This window comes from Harpia harpyja, chromosome 1, assembly GCF_026419915.1.
Source record: "Harpia harpyja isolate bHarHar1 chromosome 1, bHarHar1 primary haplotype, whole genome shotgun sequence".
NCBI classification, from domain to species: Eukaryota; Metazoa; Chordata; class Aves; order Accipitriformes; family Accipitridae; genus Harpia; species Harpia harpyja.
In genome coordinates this window covers 46817934-46834209 of record NC_068940.1, presented here as the reverse complement: position 1 = coordinate 46834209, position 16276 = coordinate 46817934, and the positions used below count along the sequence as shown (strand labels likewise).

General features: G+C 57.7%; 1 protein-coding gene across 6 annotated transcripts in view; it reads left to right on the top strand.

Moving 5' to 3' along the window:
* CHD6 (chromodomain helicase DNA binding protein 6) overlaps window positions 1-16276 on the top strand; it is a 98253-nt gene that overhangs the window by 46579 nt on the left and 35398 nt on the right. For 4 of the 6 annotated variants that reach the window (XM_052791416.1, XM_052791407.1, XM_052791385.1 and 1 more), the window contains 11 exons: window positions 1537-2036; window positions 6176-6314; window positions 6891-7040; window positions 10007-10072; window positions 10570-10628; window positions 10989-11106; window positions 12548-12634; window positions 12915-13064; window positions 13370-13491; window positions 14124-14367; window positions 14813-14989. In XM_052791416.1, coding sequence (XP_052647376.1) covers window positions 1570-2036; window positions 6176-6314; window positions 6891-7040; window positions 10007-10072; window positions 10570-10628; window positions 10989-11106; window positions 12548-12634; window positions 12915-13064; window positions 13370-13491; window positions 14124-14367; window positions 14813-14989 — 1779 coding nt within the window. In that variant the 5' untranslated portion in view covers window positions 1537-1569. The remainder of the gene's footprint in view (window positions 1-1536; window positions 2037-6175; window positions 6315-6890; window positions 7041-10006; window positions 10073-10569; window positions 10629-10988; window positions 11107-12547; window positions 12635-12914; window positions 13065-13369; window positions 13492-14123; window positions 14368-14812; window positions 14990-16276) is intronic. The other 2 variants (XM_052791394.1, XM_052791426.1) reach the window with 1 other exon arrangement.

Here is a 16276-nt window from a genome sequence, read left to right as displayed (position 1 = left end):
TCCCTGCTGGCGTGCTGCTGTCTGGTGCCTCCCAGGCTACTCACGAGCCATCCCACAGCTTCCCTCCAAGGAGGTGCCACCTCCAGGCTGGTGGGATGGGCCTGACAGGGGCTCAGCCCCACACCTTGTCTCATGGTGGGCCTCAGCCCCACCAAACACCTGCATGCAGGACCAGCTTTCCAGCCCTGGTTGCGCTGCTGGGCTTCATCTGGTGCTGATCTGCCAGCCCCATGGCGATGAGCCAGGCCGGGGATAGCCACAGCTTCCCTCTGGTCATGGCCAAGCCGTGCATTAAAAGGAGGAGCTAGTCAGGTGGTTGTGGGTAAAAAGTGTGCCATCTCCTGCGAAGGGCTGTGGGGTTTGCTCTCCCGCTGCGGGGCTGGAGCAGCTCAGACTGCTTGTGCTGCCAGGGCAGCAGGCAGAGACCTGCCTGGGCACATGGTGGCGGCGGGCTCTCAGCAGTACCACGAGGGATTGGTGCTGGCTGTGGCTCCAGCTGCTCTCCAGTGGCCCCCTGATCACAGGCAGAGAGGAGAGGGTGCAGTGGGCTGGCTGAGTGTGCAGGCAGGGTCAGGTGCTGCCTGTGCTGGGGGTAGGAACTATCTGGCAGAGCAACTGAAGCAGAGCCTGACATGTTACTTTCCCGGTCCTTGCTGGACACAGCTACGCTTCTGCCTGGCCCTTTGTGCATCCCTTGCTCTCTCCCCATCTGGCAGCTACTGCAAGGGATGTTTCTGGTCCCCATTACAAATTGCCACCGGCAGCTCCCTTCCTTGGGCTGTCCCCTGCCAGCCCTGCCGACCTGGGCTGCTCTCAAGGAGCTGGGGTCGCTGCTTGTGAGCCTGGGCTCCTTATCGCAGATGATCCTGCTGCTGCTCAAACAGAGCTGAGCCTTTTCATGCTGTTTTCTGGTTGGGCCCACCGTGGCATGCTAAGCCAGGGAGGCAGCTGAATTCTTTTCAGTTCAGTGCTGGAAAGTTCGCAGGAAGTGAAGGAAGAGCTGGAGCAGGAAGAGCAGCTCCACTCTCCTGGGCTGGAGGGAGCCCTGGCGCCCAGCAGCTCCCGGGAAAGGTGCTGGTCCAACCCCCCTCTTCTGCCCCAAGCTCTGTCCTGAACGGACCTGGGGGCCTGCCAATCCTCGGCTCTGGGCAACAGGCATGAGGTGGCCTAGCGCATGGGTCGCTCTGGGTCTCAGCAGAGTGGGGTGTGGAGTGTGTGATCAAAGGCAGGAATGTGCTTGGGGGCACAGCAGAGGGGCCAGCCGCCTCCGCTCTGGACCTGTGTGGCCTGGTGGGGCCTTTCAGTAAAGGCCTCTCTAACCTGTCAGCCTCCATCGGGCATGGAAGGGGGGTCCTTCCCTTTGAGCTGCGTCTGTGTGTGGTGGCCATTAGCCATAGTCCCCAGTATGTCGAGGGATGTTGCTTGTGCTGCACCTGGGTGATGAGAGCCTCGCTGGGGCTGCAGTTCCCCCTAGAGCGCCTGCTGTTTCTATATGTGGCATTTGCTTCACACGCTGCCTTTCTGTTCTCTCTGCAGCTGCCAAGCTTAAAAGTGCTGAGCCGCTCCCCAATGTCGGATGCCTGGGAGTGCAAGGTGCAGGACCCCTTTGCCAGCAGTGAGGAGCAGGACGAGGTGCCCCACCAGGTGATGATGACGGCCATGGACACAGGCGGCCAGTGCCAGTGCCTGGAGGAGGAGCCTGATGGGGGTCCCCAGAAGCGGACGAGCACCCAGAACGGGATGCAGGACAGTGGGGGCGGGGGCACAGGGGTGAAGAAGAAACGGAAGAAAAAGGATCTGGGAGAGCAGGAAGGGGGAGAAAAAGCAGCTGTGGAGGTGAAACCAAAGAGGAGGAGAGAGCCTAAGGAACCAAAAGAGCCTAAAAAGGCCAAGGAGCCCAAGAAGCCGAAGGAGCCCAAGCAGAGGGAGGTGGCCAAGAAGCCCCGGAAACCTCGGGAACCCAAAGCCCCCAAGGAGCCTAAAGACAAGAAGAGTGGCTCTGAGCCTGCCCCCAGAACAAGACCCAAGAAGAGCAGGTGGGTGGTGGTGTGACCTTGTCTCTGTGCCTGGTGTGGACAGGGCTGTGGGCTCGCAGGAGCTTTGGCCAAGAGAGCCATGCTGGGCCACCACGTTGCAGGGTGGGATGAGGCCCTGTTAGACCCCAGATCCAGGAAAGGACCGAACAGTCTTGGCCTCTCCTTGGCCTGGCCTTTGTGCTTAGTGTCCTGGGGGTCAGAGGGACCTTAGGGAGGTGTCTTACCAGGACAGTGAGGTGCTGTGTGTCAGAGGTCCTGTCATACCTGTTTTGGGGCCCGGGCAGAGGGTATGTGGGTGAGGCAAACCTGGCCCTGGGATGTCTGTGCAAGTGAGGATCCCTGCACGCGTGGGGACCGGCAGCCTGCCTTCCCTCAGGTCAGGTTTGGGAGGATGGTGGTGCACATACTGTCTCCTCTCCCTCTCCTGGGCAGCAGGACCTGTCCCTCACTTGCAGCTGTGGAGCTGTGCTAACAGCCTAAGGCCAGCAGTGGGGGGAGGCCTGAGAACTCCCTTGTACTGTGCAACCCAACGCCACCGCCGCCGGTAATTGCTCATCCTTTTAATTAACAGGCTGATTGGCCAGAAGCTCTGATTTCTTACCTCTGATTTCTTTTCAGTTGGGAATGTGTGCAGATAGCAGAGCAGGTCTCAAGAGCACTAGGGTCATTTGGTTTACTGTCATGGACTGGCGAGAATAAGTGTTTTTGGAGAGTCCTGTGCAAAGCAGGCCTATCGACTGGACCTGGGCCCTCCTCGTGTACTGTAAATAATCCATAGGATGAATGTATTTCTACTGTAAACGGGATTAGTACAGCAGCCAGCTGGGAATTTTTCAGCAAAACCTTTCTTTGTTAGAAAACACCAGTTTGGTAGAGCTTCTTGAGGGCACTTTCCTAGAAATGGTCACCAGAATGGGTGTCCCAGGGTCTGTGGGATCTGCCCACCTCCTTCCTGCCATGGCTGCCCACAGAACATGTGTGCAGGGTGAGGACCGAGCCCCGGGTCTTCCACAGCCCTGCTCCTTCAGAGCTCACCGACAGCCAGATCCTGGAGAGGCCAGGTCTGTGGAGCCGGCACCAGGGCAGACGTTAGTGCCATTGATGTGGGCTCGTAGTGAACAGAAGAAGGTGTGGGGCAGCAAAGCTCCCACACTAGGCTTGGCGGGGAGCTCAGCAGGGTGAGAGCTGGGCACCATGTCCCCAGCAGGTCCCTGAGCTGTGCAGCGCTGTCACTTCTGGTCTTCCTGGAGCCTCAGGCTCTGCACATGAGGAAGCCAAGCCCCCGTGTCGTCATGGGCTGGTGAGCGGGAGCAGATGGGGATGGACAGATCAAGTGGACAGTGTCGGGAAGGTGCAGGAAGGGCTCCTCAAGGCCCCAAGGAGGGCTGAAGTGGAGGGGCTGGAGGTGGAGAGGGAAGTAGAGGGGCTGCAGGCAAGGAAGGGAAGGATGAAGCCCATGTAAAGGCAGCGTTGGGCACCGAGGACGATCCTGGGATGAGGGATGCAGCTAGCAGCTTTTCCTAATGACACATCTGCTCCACCAGTAAGCGACTGCCATATGGGCAGTTCACAGAGGTCCACCGCTGCAGTGGGACCTTAGGGACCAGACCAAAGTAGGGAAAACCTGGGAAAGAGCAGACCGTGGAGGCTTGGGCTCCTGGAGGCACTCATGGCTCTTGTCCAGGAGCTTGTTGCCACCCTGGCAGGTCCCTTGGCTGCCATCAGTGCCTTCACAGAGCGCTAAAAGCAGCCCATGACAATGCGACCTGCCATGGGAAGCTGGTGGGCAGGTCAATCTGCTAGACATGCAGATTGTGGTGGGGTGACCCCAGCTGCAGAGCTGGAGACCCTGGTCCCTTCTGCAAAGGCATGGCAGGGTCTGAGGGTACCAGGAGCAGGGCTGGAGGAGGATCCGCTTGCTGTCCTGGGGGCCAGTGTGCGGAGCCCTGGTGAAGAGGTCACTTCATGCAAAAAAGACCAATTAATATAACTCTGTAACACATCATGTGGCCAGAAGAAACCGTGTGTGGGAGTCTGGGAGTCCCACAAAGCTCTGTGCTTTCCTGATACCCTGGCCCAGTGGACCCTGAGCCCATGGGGCTTCCTCCCTCTCACCTGCACCTTCCAGGAGGACCTAGGTCCATCCCTGCTGCTTGGAAAGTCCAGCCCGTGGGTCCTCCTTGCAGCTTCCCCCTCCGCAGCCCCTCTTCAAGCCTCTTCTCGGACTGTTGCCTCAGCCTCTGGGTCAGCCACTGGCAAACCCACCCGTGGGAGGAACGGCTGCTGGGTGGAGGCACCCATGGGTGTCAAGGTGGAAGCTCTGCAGGGAACAGGGCTGTGTGTCCCCCTGTGCCCGCTGCCCAGGACGGAGACAGGGAGGTGGGCTGGGGGCCCCTTGCAGCGTGGGGAGGGAGAGGCGAGCAGCAGGCAGGGTAGGCACTCCGTGCAGATGAAATGATTGCTGGGAGTCCTCTAAGTGGCAGATAATGGTGGCATAATTTCTTCTAAATTATTTCTAATCATAGCCAACTACTGGTTCATGAATGAAGCAGTTGTTAATTGTGACTTACAAATCAATATCTTGGGAGTTATTGCTTGGGTGGAAGCAGTGCTCGCAGTGCCTTTTCAGTGCCTCTAATTGAAGCGCGAGTGCACAGCCAGGGCATTTGTGGCCTGAACAGCAGATTTTTAACTGCTTGGGTTTTGCCAGTCCCAGGCAAGTGGTGATTTTTCTTGTGAAATGGGGGTAAAACCTCAATGCGGCTTTGAAACTAACCGTTCCTCTGCCGCTGTGCAGGTCTGGGATGTGGAGGGAATGGATGGCAGGGCTGTGAATGAGGAAGGGGACGTTGCTCAGCTCAGGGACAGGCACCAGCTCTTTGAAATCTTTCCCTTAACAGTGTTCCTTGCAGAGGGTAAGGATGGACAGGCACATTGGGAGTAGCTGTTTCTTACTGTGGTGCTTCCTGGGCACGTTCACTTGTGCAGGCAGGTTGTGGTGGGTACTGGGTGCCACAGGGCTGGGCTGCGTCTTTGCATTTTTTATGTTTGCAGGAAGGTGGTGGGATTCACTGGGAGTAGGGCCCAAATCCCCTCCACAACTTGAGCATGGAGGACAGTTGCCTGGTGGGACAGAGCCTCCTGCATGGCCCTTGGAGGCGGCAGTGACTGCCGTGGTGGGCCATTGCACCGGTGGAAGTCTGGGACCTGCATCTTCCCCATGTTCATGGCAATCACGGGACTTAACTCCCTCTGGGTGAAGGCACAGGCCAGCATCTGCTCAGCTGCTGTCTTGGGAGGGGACTTGGTGCTGTGGCTCAGGAAAGACAAACCACGAGCAGCAGCTTCTATCTCAACACTGGTGTAAAGGTTTATCTGGGTCTGGCAGGGCTTTGTGGCACATGCAGGAGGTGGCCAGCAGGATGGCTGGTGCTTCTCAGACTGGGCTAGAAGATTTGTCTCTGGGGTACCAGGACATGGGTTGCCTCTGGAGCTGCTGAAGTATATTCCTGACTTTCGTCAGTGCAGGACATGATTGTGAGTGGTCTGCTTGGAGCAGGCACCTCATTGCCCTGGCCTGCTGGGGTTGGCAGTGGGGAGATTCTCCTTGCACCTGCGCTGGATATAGGTCCCTGTCTCGGTCTTCCAGCTGGGGAGAGTCTCTCAGCTGCAGGACCTGCCTTAACTCTGGAGACTTCATGGTCCAAGGAAGAGGTCACCCTGCCTGGAGGGGAGAGGCTGGCCTGGTTCCTTCTGGCTCATCACCATGCATGAGCCACTACCCAGAGCATCCTGACCTCATGCATCTGGGCTCCCCATGCCAAAGGAGCATTGAGGCCTGGCCATGAGCTGAATCCTATCTCCTACAGCTCCTGTGGGGCTGTTCCCCTGGCTGGTGGGAGCCCCCAGCCCCTTTCTGCCCCACACCAGGCCAGGGCAGGTGGACCCTTTCATCCCAGTGTACTGGAACTTGGTGATTAATGAGAATCACCAACTGGGGATCCCCAATGCTCGAGGAGGCCCCAGGAGCCTTGAGCTGCCTCTGGGTGATCCAGTGGGAGCAGAGCCCTGTGTGGCTGCCTGCTGGCTCTCCCCCAGGATCTCTAGGACAAGATCTAACCATCAGTCTGTCTTGGCAGCAAGGACACCCCTGTGGAGAAGAAGAAGAAAGGGAAGAGGAAAAATGAGATACCAGTGGACAGTTTGGATTTGGATCAGGATCTCCTGAGCCCATCCGTGCAGAGCCCAGAGGAGTCTGCGGAGTCGGCTGACAGCCAGGTATGTCCAAAGCCCTTGGCTGGCTGCCGGTGGGGGAAATCCCGTCTGCCTCTGAGTGGGAGAAGAGCTGGGCCCTGGGGTGCAGCGATCGGAGAGCACTTTCAGCAGTGTGGCGGCTAGACCCCGGCCCTGGAGTGGTCTACCAGCCACACTGCTGGAAGGCAGCTGGTGGCCCTGGGTTGGGTGCACACTGCTGCCCTGGGTGCTGCACGTCCCTCAGCCTTGAGTCTCCCTCTCCTCTGTGGCTCCTGGCAGCTCCCCTTTCCCAGCACAGCACGGGGAGGCAGGTCAGCCCTGCAGGGCTGGGGAGCTGCATGTGTCTCCACAGGGCTCCTCTGCTTCAGGTCTTGGGGGCTGATGGGGCTGTGTGGGTCAGGCATTGATGGAGACCTCGGCACCATGGTGATGGGTTTACCTCCAAGCGCTGCTTGTTCTTCCCACCACCTCCATCCCACTGGGGCAGGGGGTGGGCTGGAGATCAGGCAGCCCTGGGGCTTTCTCTCCTCCACTCAAGCAAGGAGGAGGTACTTGGTCTACCCATCTACCCCATGACTGCCTTTTTCATCCCATACACAGAAGCGCCGCTCAGGACGGCAAGTGAAGAGGAGGAAGTACAACGAGGACCTGGATTTCAAGGTGGTGGATGATGATGGCGAGACAATAGCTGTGCTGGGAGCTGGGCGAACCTCTGCGCTCTCTGCCTCTACTCTGGCGTGGCAGGCAGAGGTAGGGCTGGATGTGGGACTGGGGTGATGGGGCTTCCTGCCTCCTGCAGGGTATCCCAAGGGTGTCAGTGCTGAGGTTCGAGGAAGTGGGGGATCCCAGCACAAGGACAGGGTGAGAGTGTGCCTGTCTGGGAGGGCGCAGGCTGGCTTTGCAGGGACTGTGAGTGCACAAAGGGATAGGCAAGAGGCATGCAGGTCCAGCTGTCCCCCTCCTGCTTGGAGACTAAAGCCTCTGGAACATGTCACGTAGCTGGACACGTCCATGAAGGCATGACCCACCCACTGCCCATGCCCACCTTTAGTTCCTGTCTCTGTAGCTCCTGTCCATCAGGTTAGTCTATTATTTTGGCTCTGCCAGCCGAGGGCTTTGTAGGTGCCAGGTCATTGTTTTCTGCCCATATTACTGCTCTCTATCAGTGCCTTGGAGTGTAGAGATACCCAGCCTGACACCTGCCAGCCAAGCTGATCCGCAGGGCAGCATGGTAGGAATCTGGGCAGCGTGGCAGGGACCAGCTGGTGTCACTGCAGTTTGGGCCTTGCTGCCCTGTCTCCTCTGCCCGCTGGTTCAGCACCAGCTCCTGGTGGGTGCTGGCAGCTCCTTCCTGCTGGTCTGTGTGTTGGATCCTGCAGCTCATTCCCTCTCTCTGGTTTCTAACAAAGCTGCTAGATATTAATAATGGTCACTAATTGTTTTCATAGTGTTCCTGTGTACATCTCTAGTCCCCTCTTCACAAGGCTTTGGTGTGGGTATTAGTCAGCTCTGTTGTTAAGCCAGTAAATAAGACCTGGCCTGGTGCTCCCTGCCTCGCCCGAAGGGCTGGCGCACACCCACAGGAGGTGCTACTGGTGCTGCTTCAGCTGCTGCCCGGGGCCGTGTCCCAGCTGGGCTCCTGGCAGTGATCTCTCCAAGTGAGATTTTCAAAGCAGCAGGTGGGAGTGGGTTGCCTTTGGCATATGTCCATGCTGCCACCCTGCTCTCCTCTTAGTTCTCAACTTCCACCTCAATTTGTCCTGCTCCAGATGAATTATTAAGGCTGGTGTCTGACGGCAGGAAGGCTCTCTGCTGAGTGGCTGCTCTGGGCTCCTGCCAGCAGGCTCAGCCAGGCCTGGGCTTGGCTGCTCTCAGGGTTGGATCTGACCCAGCAGGGCAAGATGGGAGTGCTGAGGCTTCAGGGCTGCTCTCCCCATGGCCTGGACTTGCGGCTTTCCCCCCTGGATCCTGGCCACGTTCCTCAGCAGCTCTCTAGGGCAGTGCAGGGCTCCTCTGGCAGCCCACAGGCTGCCAGCGATGAGCCATGGACCTGTGTAAGATGGCTGGGTTGTGGGTCAGCGTGGGAGCTCTCAGCCACAGGACACTGGAGGCAGCTGTGATGACAGCACTGAGCCCCTGGCCATGTTCACACAAACCCTTTGTGGCCGGGGTCAGGCTGGAGCCCAGCAGCACCAGGGTGGATGCCCAGGCGTAGGGTAACGGGCACTGCACAGTGGCTGCAGTGGGACCATCTCTGCCCTTGGACGTGTTACCCTGGCGTGGGGCAGAGTGCCCCAAACAGGGGAGAAATGCCCCTCTGGGCCACAGGACTGCAGCTGAGGGGCCCAGACAGAGCTGCTGTTACCCTGCTCACTGTGTTGCGATACTGGGTCTAGCATCCTGCCCCACACCGCAGGGTGGGGTGCCGAGGCAGCAGGTCAGCTGAGGGCTGGGGCATGGAGGGGTTACTGCAGCTCTGGGCACTGCCTTGGCTTTTCCAGACCCTTTTGGGTGAGTGGTGTGGGATGTCCCAGCTGCCTGTCATTCCCCAGCCTTCCCTGTGACTTTCTTGGAGGGTCTTTCTACTGTGCAAAGGGACATCTATCTTGGGGCTGCTTTGCCTTGCACCAGACTCTGCCTCCGTCTGAAGGGGATGAAGAGAGTCTACCTCCTTTCTGCTCTGCACTTTGCTCTTCCTCCTGCTGCCATACCATCTCCCAGCCAGGGCAGAACTAATATTTCTAATGCTCAAGCAAGCTCCACTCCACATTTTTGCTGCCTGTCCTCTCCCCTTAACCTTTCTGTGCCTCTCCTGCTACAGCGCAGACAGGCACAAGCCCAGCTCTCTTGTTCCTTCGTGTTCGGTGGGGCTGGTCCTGCCACAGCACGTGGCCAGGAGAGCTTGGACCTCCCCACTTGCCCTGTGCCTGCCATCTCAGAGCTGTAAGCAGGACAGTCTTAGGGCCACCTCCAGCAAAGCTTGTGTGCTCAGCGTGAGGGAGTGGGGTGGGAGCCTGTGGGTGGCCAGTGGAAGGTCTCTGTGGTGTCATGGGGTGATTTCGTTATGGCAGAGTCGAAGCATACGGAGGGAAGGAGGTGGCACTTTGAGCCTGCTGGGAAGAGCTGCATGGACAGTGGCGGGGCTGAGGTGCTGTTGCCCATGGCCTGTGGCCATGAGCAGGTGGCAGCAACAGAAGATGCCTGTGGCAGGGCCCAACAGCCCTGCTCCCTGCTCTGCTGGGGCCCTTGGGGCCATCCAGCACTATAGGGTTGTATAAATGCCAAGCCAAGTCAGAGATCTGTCATGGAGAGTGGCTGGGAGCAGGAGATGTACACATTTTGGCATATTTTGTTCCTTAAGTCTTGGGGAGGAAGTGCCCAAGGTTCCTCCTGTCTTCTGGGAGACTTGCTACCCTCTCTGGCTGCCCTGGTCTAGCTGGAAGGACCTGCACAGCTAAACACAACAGTCAGTGCTGTGGCCTTGCTGGCCTGGGGAGCATAGGCAGAGGGCGAGTGTAGCTGGGCTGGCAGCACCTGCACCCTCACACCCAGCAAGGGTTCCCCAAGCGCAGCTCTCCCAGCTCCTGCTGTGCTGGCTCTGCCTGCCCGGCTGGTGGGCTGGGAGAGGAGCAAGCAGCTGTTCTGTGCTGGGAGGGTGCCAGAGGCCAAGCCACACTATGAGCCGGGAAAACAGCGTTCTGCTCTCCTGTTCCCAGGAACCTCCCGAGGATGATGCCAATATCATTGAGAAGATCCTTGCCTCCAGGATGGTGCAGAAGGAGGTGAGTGGCAAAGATGTCAGTGGGGCTGGAGGTCCCTGGGCAGATGAGAGACAGCACCTGGTTGCCTTGTGCAGCAGGGACATGAGACGTAGCAGCAGCAGTCAGTGCTGCTGTGCCATTCCTTGAACTTGCTTTTCTCAGGGTGCTGCTGGGGTATGCCTGGACTGGCACCTTGCTGGGTTGGGGATCAATGTAGTGCCTCTTCTGCCCTGGGCACCAGAAAGCCTCTGGAGAGGAGTCAGGCCTGGGCTGATGCCCAGGAGGTGCTTGAGTCTGCCATGCTCAAGGGTGATCTCACACTATGTTCCCCAGGGCCACTGAGCCTCCGGGGCAAGCAGCATGCCCAGTGCCTGGCCATCCTCGCTGTCCATGGGGCTCAGCCTACCTGGAGGCTGTGGCCGGGCAGGGGATGCCTGTCTGTGCCCATGCCACAGAGGATGCCCCCCAGTTTCTGCACAGGCTCTGACTGTCACTAACTCTCTTCCCCTTGGTTTCAGGCTCATCCCGGAGGCCTGGCGTTTGAGATGGAGGAGTTCTACGTCAAGTACAGGAACTTGTACGTGTGACGTTGTGGTGCTCTGTGCCGCAGCAGTGGGCCCTGTGCATGCAGGAGTGAGGGCTGTGTGCTCCTACCTCCGTCCCATCCCCAGCTGCAGCCCCAGCATCGCTGTCTCGCTGCCTCTGTCCTCCTGAGCCAGCATTGGCAGTGGGAAGCAGGAAAGCCGCTGCAGCCGCAGTGCTCAGTCTTGGCCTGGACCTGGGCCACAGCTTCCTCCAGTTCAGAGTTTCACATGGTGCAGCATAGGCTGGGTGTTCTCTGGGTCGCTGGGAGATCCCTGCTAGTCTGCGTGGCGGATGGGATCGGCCCCAAAGGCCTCTTTGGTCATGTTTTGTTGACTTTTTTTTTCCTCTGCAGCTCCTACCTCCATTGTAAGTGGGCAACTCTGGAGGAGCTGGAGAAGGATCCCAGGATCTCCCAGAAGATAAAGCGCTTCCGGAACAAGCAGGCTCAGATGAAGCATATTTTTACAGAGGTGAGAGCCTGGCACACCTGGGCCCAGTGCGGTGGCTGAGCAGGCCAAGAGCTGAGGACTGACTGCCTCTGGCACCTCCCTGCCCCGGCAAGACCAGCTCCAGGGCCAAAATTCAGGGCTGGGAGTGGTCAGGGAGGACTCACTGTGCAGCTGTGCCTGCCCTGCCTGAGTTCTGCCATAGCTCAGTGATCCCAGGGTGCTGCCTTGGGCCCTGCCTGTGCCCCCTTGCTGACTCTGTGGCAATGCCTAGGCAGCCGCATGGCACCTCAAGCTTCCAGGCAGGTTTTGAACCAGGGCACAGCACAAGAGGGTGAGCAGGTGGGGATGCTGGAGCCAAGGGGCCATGACAGTGCCCTGAACACCCGTGGTGTCACTGGCAGAGGTGTGGGCAGGGTGACAAATGTCACTTGCCAGGCACTGCCAACCCTGGAAGCATTGCTCAATGGGAAGTAGGGCAGCGTGCAGTACTGGAGGTGCTTTCATGGTGGAGCAGAGATACTATGGGAGAGAGGGAGCTATAAATACTTGGGCTTAGGGCAGCTCCTGCCTGCTCTATGAGCAGATTAATCTTGTGTTCTGTAATTTATCTTGCTGCTCTGGAGAGAGCTGTTGGATCTCCTCAAACTGCCCCTTACAAGTGTAAATCAGGCCAGTAGGCTATGAAGATTTCTCCATGAATGTAGTTGGAAAGCTGGGGGGGGGAGTGTCAAATTTCTCACTCCTGAGTCTGTTTGGGGTCTTTCCCAGGATGCAAAGAAAAAACATGTGTTGGAACGCACCATACCGCTAACAATTTAGCAAGGAGCAAATGCTCTTTCCTGTGACTAACTGGGGCTTGGGGAGCTGTGAACATAGAAGCCTGTTTTCTCTCCTTCCCAAGCCCTAGACAATGTGTCTCTCTGAGGACCACTGCTACTCTAAAGCCCACTCCTCCCCAGGTGTTCCTGGCAGGAGGACGAGCCCTCGAGCCCTTACCTCATGAGCGGTTGCTGCTGGTGACTGCTGAGCTGAAGGTGGGAAGAGAGGCAGAGACAGAGAACAAGTTGTCATCCCTTGCAGAGGAGTTGAGTTCATCGGGTGCTATGTGTGGCTCTGTGCTGTGGCAGTCACAGCTCTGGCTGCTGCATGTAAGCTGGAGCATACAGCTGAGGGCTTTGTACCTTGGGGCCAGATGGGCTGGAGAGGACATTGCTGCCTCCCAGCAAGGGCAGCATGGAGCCAGCGGCCGCTCTAAAGCAAGAGCTTTGCCTTCTGCAGGGCTCCTGCGTCCTCCCTGCCCAGAGACAGATGTCGTGTACCTGCATCCAGGGCACTTGGTGTGCTGCCACAGCTAGCAGCATCCTGGGGACAGATGCCCTGCAGCTGTTTACTCATGCCTGCCATCTGTTTAACCCTGGAATCACCTTGAACTTACCTCTCTTTTTACTTTTTGCTGTTGCAGCCTGATGAGGATTTGTTCAACCCGGACTATGTGGAGGTAGATCGAATTCTGGAGGTGGCTCACACGAAGGACCCTGACACCGGGGAGGTGAGTGGCTACATCGCTTGCTTGCCCCATGCAGGGAGAGGGGGAGGGTTGGCAGGAGGCCTGGACTCACAATGTGCATTGCGTGTCATCTCTGAGCACCCTAAGGCCTCCCCAGCCTTCCACAGCCTGAGCCCTGTCCCTGGGGACCCCTTGGCACAGGGGTAAATGGAGGGCCGCTGACCATCCCTGTGACTTGCTCTCAGTCGCAGTCTGTGCCCGCACGCTGGGGCTGAGTGGCCATGAGCCCTGCGCTGTCTCAGCCTGTCTCTCTGCGCTGCAGGAGGTGACTCACTACCTGGTGAAGTGGTGCTCGCTGCCCTATGAGGAGAGCACCTGGGAGCTGGAGGAGGATGTTGACCCAGGGAAGATTAAAGAGTTTGAAGCCCTCCAAATCCCTCCAGAAATCAAGCACATGGTAACGTACCCAGAGGTAACGTACCCGGCTGGCAGCTCGCTGCCCTGGGCAGGCAGGGACTGTCTGTGTCTTGCCAAGGTCCAGCAGTGCTGACCTTCTTGTCCCTGCTGCTGCAGTGCAAGCCCCATATCCTCCCCTCTGGATGGGTTAGTTAGCAGGATCCGAGGGTGGGATCCGGAGGCCAAGACCTTGCTGTGAATCAGCTGTCAATGACTGTTCTGAAGTGTTGTCCTGATGCACAGCCGCAGAAGTGAGGTCTGGCCTCGCTGAGTGTTAGCCTCTTCCTCTCTGTGGACCTTGCTCCTCCTCTCTCCTCCTAGGAGCGCCCAGCATCTGAGTCCTGGCAGAAACTGGAGAAGTCCCGGGAGTATAAGAATAGCAACCAGCTGCGGGAGTATCAGCTGGAGGGAATGAACTGGCTGCTCTTTAACTGGTATAACAGGTGAGGAGAGGCTGGAGCCCTGTGCTCCCATGAGGAGTCCTGCTGGCAGTGGGATGCTGGTGTGTACGGTCATGGGAGCAGCAGAGCTGGGGGAGCAGAGCTGACAAACAGGCCTGACAGAGCAGCTGCTGAGACCTTCCAGTGCTGGAGCTGGCAGGCAGCTGCCAGAAAAATTGTGTTTGTTTTAGCTTTGCAACTGAGTCTTCAGGAATGTTTCTCCATGGTAAATGCTGATGGGTCTTGGAGATAGTAGGGCTTAGCTATGGGTCTAAGATACACCTGATTTTTGGTATTGGACAGGCTACTGGTGACCCATTCCTTTGGCAGGAGTGCAGGAATATGCATGTTCTCAGCTGCAGCAGGCCATCAGATGCATCTTTCACTGGCTAGTGTGCACCCAAAGGACAGCATCTTTTACACTAACTTTGAGTCCACTATTTTGCAAGAAGCTGGATGGTCTGGCTTACCCAGACCAGTTTGGGCCACTGTATCAATGTCCCCCCATCCTCCATGCTGCAGGGTCAGAGACCTGTGAGTGGAGGTGATGTGCCTGACATCCCATCGAGGAGTTAGTGACAGGGTGGTTCCTGCCGCTGAGAGCCACCTTCACCTGCCCCTGTCCGTCTCTGCAGGAAGAACTGCATCCTGGCTGACGAGATGGGGTTGGGGAAGACAATCCAGTCAATCACCTTCCTCTCAGAAATATTCCTGATGGGCATCCATGGCCCCTTCCTCATCATTGCACCTCTCTCCACCATCACCAACTGGGAGAGGGAGTTCCGCACCTGGACGGAGATGAATGCCATTGTGTACCACGGCAGCCAGATCAGCCGGCAGATGATCCAGCAGTACGAGATGGTGTACAGGGACACACAGGTGACTGACGCACACAACACTCCCAGGATGCACCCCCCAGCCCTGGCTTCCTTTACTTGGGAAGCACTGAGCTGCATGTGAAGCTTGTGGTTCATCTGGAGAGGGAAAGGTGATCTTTTAAGACCCCTTTGCTGGCATGGGCTCAGGGTGCACTGTGCATGAGTGAAGAACAGGCCCAACTCATGCAGAAGGGGGAAAATGCAGCAGAGCCCCAGCCACAGTTCTTGTCCTGGCCTGTTTATCTGCCCTGAAGCAGTGTCTGGTTTGGAGAGACACAGCCTGCGGCCAGCAGGGAGGCTTGCAGGAACCTGCCCGCTGCTTGAGATGAATCTGGGGAAATCCTGGCTAGGAGCCAGATGCTAACACTGATATGTTGACAGGATGTCTGACAGTGTCCTGCCACCCTGCAGGAGTCAAGTGCTGCATATGGTTTGTGTCTCCCTAGGGTAACGCTCTCCCTGGGATCTTCAAGTTCCAGGTGGTTATCACCACCTTTGAGATGATCCTTGCTGACTGCCCGGAGCTGAAGAAGATCCAGTGGCGCTGTGTGGTCATTGACGAGGCACATCGCCTGAAGAACAGGAACTGCAAACTCCTGGAGGGGCTGAAGCTCATGGCCCTGGTGAGCATGTCCTGCCCAAGTTCACATGAGAGCAGGGTGGGCCTGAGATGGCCATGCCTAGCAGTCAGATGCCATTGCCAGCTGCTCAGGCCCAGTGCCAGGGTTGAGAGCTCCCCGTCAGAGAGAAAACCATCCAGGACCCATCAGGTCGCTGAAGCAGTGCCAGTGACAGGAGAGCCGTTTGATGGATGGGGCACTGGTGCCCTGCAGCCATCACAAGTTCCTTTTTGCTGAAGTGGCATATTAACCCACAGCAGGCCAAGTAAGTCCCCCCATGTGCACACTCCCTGACAGAGCACTGCCTGGCCTTGCAGCACAGCTTAGGCTGCTGCAGCACACGGAGGCAGTTGCTGACCAGCCATGCACAGCATCCTCTGGCTGTGGTGTGCCTTGTCCCTGCGGTGAGCAGGGCTACAGTAATCAAGCTGGTTTCTTACTGCTCTGCAAACATAGGACCAGTCTGTGCCAGGGATGGAGGTGCAGGACTGTGCATGGTGAAGAAGGGATCAGTGAGCTTCTCTGAGAAATGAATTTGGATGTCCAGCTCCTTTCCAGCCCTGGGAAAGGCAGCACTGCTGTTTGCTGGACCAAGGGCCATCAGGCCTATTTGATCTCCCAGCCCTACCCAGCTTCCATCACTCTCACCTGTAGCTGGGCCAGGCCTCTGAAAATTCTTAGTCTTATGTGTCCTGTTCCCAAAGACCCTGCTGTTTCCCTGTGACCTTGTGTCTTGTGCAGGTCCCTGCTGGGTTGTGAGCAGCCTGGGGCAAAGCAGGGTTGCTGCTGGCCCCACTTTGTAACCATCACCTTCCTTTGTACAAGTCCTGTGGGAGCCTCCCACCTTACAATTGCCCTTCTTTCATAGCTGGTGGCTCTTGGGGATGTTCCTGCATTAGGCTGGGCAGGAGGATTAGCCTGAGCAGTGAGCAAGCACCCAAGTCTCTGGCACTGCTGGGACAGAGTGGCTGGTGCGCCCCGGGAGGCAGCACCCGGTGGTGTCTGAAGCCAGAGCCCATGGTGTGAGTGCGTGGAAGGGAATGTGTTCTCCTTGAGGGGTCATCCACTCCTCACACCCCCAGGTCTTGAGGGGTTGTCTGGAGCCCTGCCTCTTTTTATTGTGCATGTACCTACATGGTGAACCTCTAATAAAAGCTTCTCCTTGTTCCCAGTGCACATGACAGTCATACATGCCCCTGCTGATTTCAGAGCACCCTGCTCATGCTGGGCCTAGCAGCAGGTCCCTAATGCCCCTCAGTATCACATGGCTCTGGACCACGTTGCCTCTTG